This window comes from Oryzias melastigma, unplaced genomic scaffold (genome assembly GCF_002922805.2).
Source record: "Oryzias melastigma strain HK-1 unplaced genomic scaffold, ASM292280v2 sc03190, whole genome shotgun sequence".
Classification (NCBI taxonomy): domain Eukaryota; kingdom Metazoa; phylum Chordata; class Actinopteri; order Beloniformes; family Adrianichthyidae; genus Oryzias; species Oryzias melastigma.
The window spans coordinates 941-2,497 of record NW_023419758.1 but is presented as its reverse complement, the minus strand read 5'-3'; the positions used below and the strand labels follow the sequence as shown (position 1 = coordinate 2,497).

The 1,557-nt window shown below is 38.0% G+C and overlaps 1 protein-coding gene across 1 annotated transcript; it reads right to left on the bottom strand.

The window, feature by feature from the left end:
• Positions 1–437: 437 nt before the first annotated feature.
• On the bottom strand, positions 438–1,107 carry LOC112141027 (protein FAM136A-like). Its single transcript, XM_024264073.2, has 2 exons — positions 795–1,107; positions 438–701 (listed from the first exon to the last, which is right to left on the bottom strand). The coding sequence occupies exons 1-2, from the start codon at positions 879–881 to the stop codon at positions 453–455; spliced, it is 336 nt and encodes a 111-aa protein (XP_024119841.1). The 5' UTR covers positions 882–1,107; the 3' UTR covers positions 438–452.
• Positions 1,108–1,557: the final 450 nt, after the last annotated feature.

Sequence of the window (1,557 nt, the reverse complement as noted above, 5' to 3'; positions counted from 1 at the left end):
ACTAATCATTTTACACAATAAACTAATTTAAGATCTTTATCCAAACTATTCCAAAGTTTGTTTTTTATTTTTAAAAGTAGAAGGATATCTCATTTTATATTTGTTCTTACTCTGCATAATTCTAACATAACAATGCCTCTCAAATGATAATGTTCCTCTCTTCTATAAAAAAAAAGACAGGGGCAAACTACTTTTAATGCAACAGAACAAAATTCAATGTCCACACATTTGAATGTTTTAGACTTTCTAAATAGTACATTAGTAGATTCACAAAAAACAACTTTATTTGTGACTAATTGCTGTTTTTTGTAATTATACACTAACATTTGATAACATCAAGTGACCACAATATAATAAATCTAATATAACTTCCTTTCAATTCTCATTGCTGTAAAAATTGCTGTAGTGTGATACTTGTTTTCTTAAATCTGTCTGGATTTACTCGAGTCCTTTTAATCCTCTGAAAATCTCCTTGCAGCTATACTTATTTCACATAGCGATAGCAGCATAAGATATTGGCAGATGGCACAATTTAAATAGTAATAAATCTTGTGTCTCACCTGAAACTTCTCCAGCTCGGAGGTTACCAGACTCTGAGCTTGTGCCAGAGGAGTGTGACACCGTTCGATGCACTGATGCACCTGAGACATGGAATCTGAGGGGCGAGCACAGCAGTCTGCGCTGCACTGGAACATGCGTCCCTGCAGCAGGTTCACAAGCAAACCATCCATTGAGTAAGGAGAGCACAGATCATGCCGGCCGCATCTGAATTACACAGATATTTAGACACCAACCTGCATCTTGCGGATGTGCTCCCTCTCCAGACTCTGAACCATTTCTTCCACCACATTCTGCACGCGCGTCTGATGAGCCTCTGCCATCTTCTCTCGTTCGTGAACTTGCAAAACTCTAAAGGTCTTTCTAGACTGAAACAAACGAGAATCTAAAAGTTCATTAACAACACAGGTGAGTGTAGCGTCACCGAGTTTCCTTACGAACCTTTAAAAACTAAGGTCACCTCCATTCAAGCATGTTTCAAGCACGACAAGATGTTGCGTCACTTCCGGTTGTCTTCCGTGCTTTCAACAGAAACTTCCGCTCAGGCTGAGGATGTAAGATACCTTTCACAATAAAATGTAATTGAATATATGACTGGTTGAGTTGGTTTAGCAGCTGATAGATCAAATCCAGAGACAAATATGAGACCAACATTTATCACTTAAAAACTAAACCTGCCACCTTTCCACAATCTCCCTTTTCTATTTTAAAAGCTTATCAAAACTCCATTATTTTTATCCCATTCTGATGCTGAGAATGTTAATCCAGCAATGTGCTCTTCTTCTGGGTCTTCATCAGATCCCTGCAAAAGTTTTGGCTCATCCAGACTCATGGGCTCCTGATGAGGGGTCACAAATGTGACCACATCACGCCATTATATAAAAAAAAAATCTTCAGTAGTTGTCCATCTATTTCAGAATTCATTACATATATATTCTTCTTCACTTACCGGTATATTCATAGAAATGCAGTCCAAGTCTACTGCAAAGAGCTTCTTAC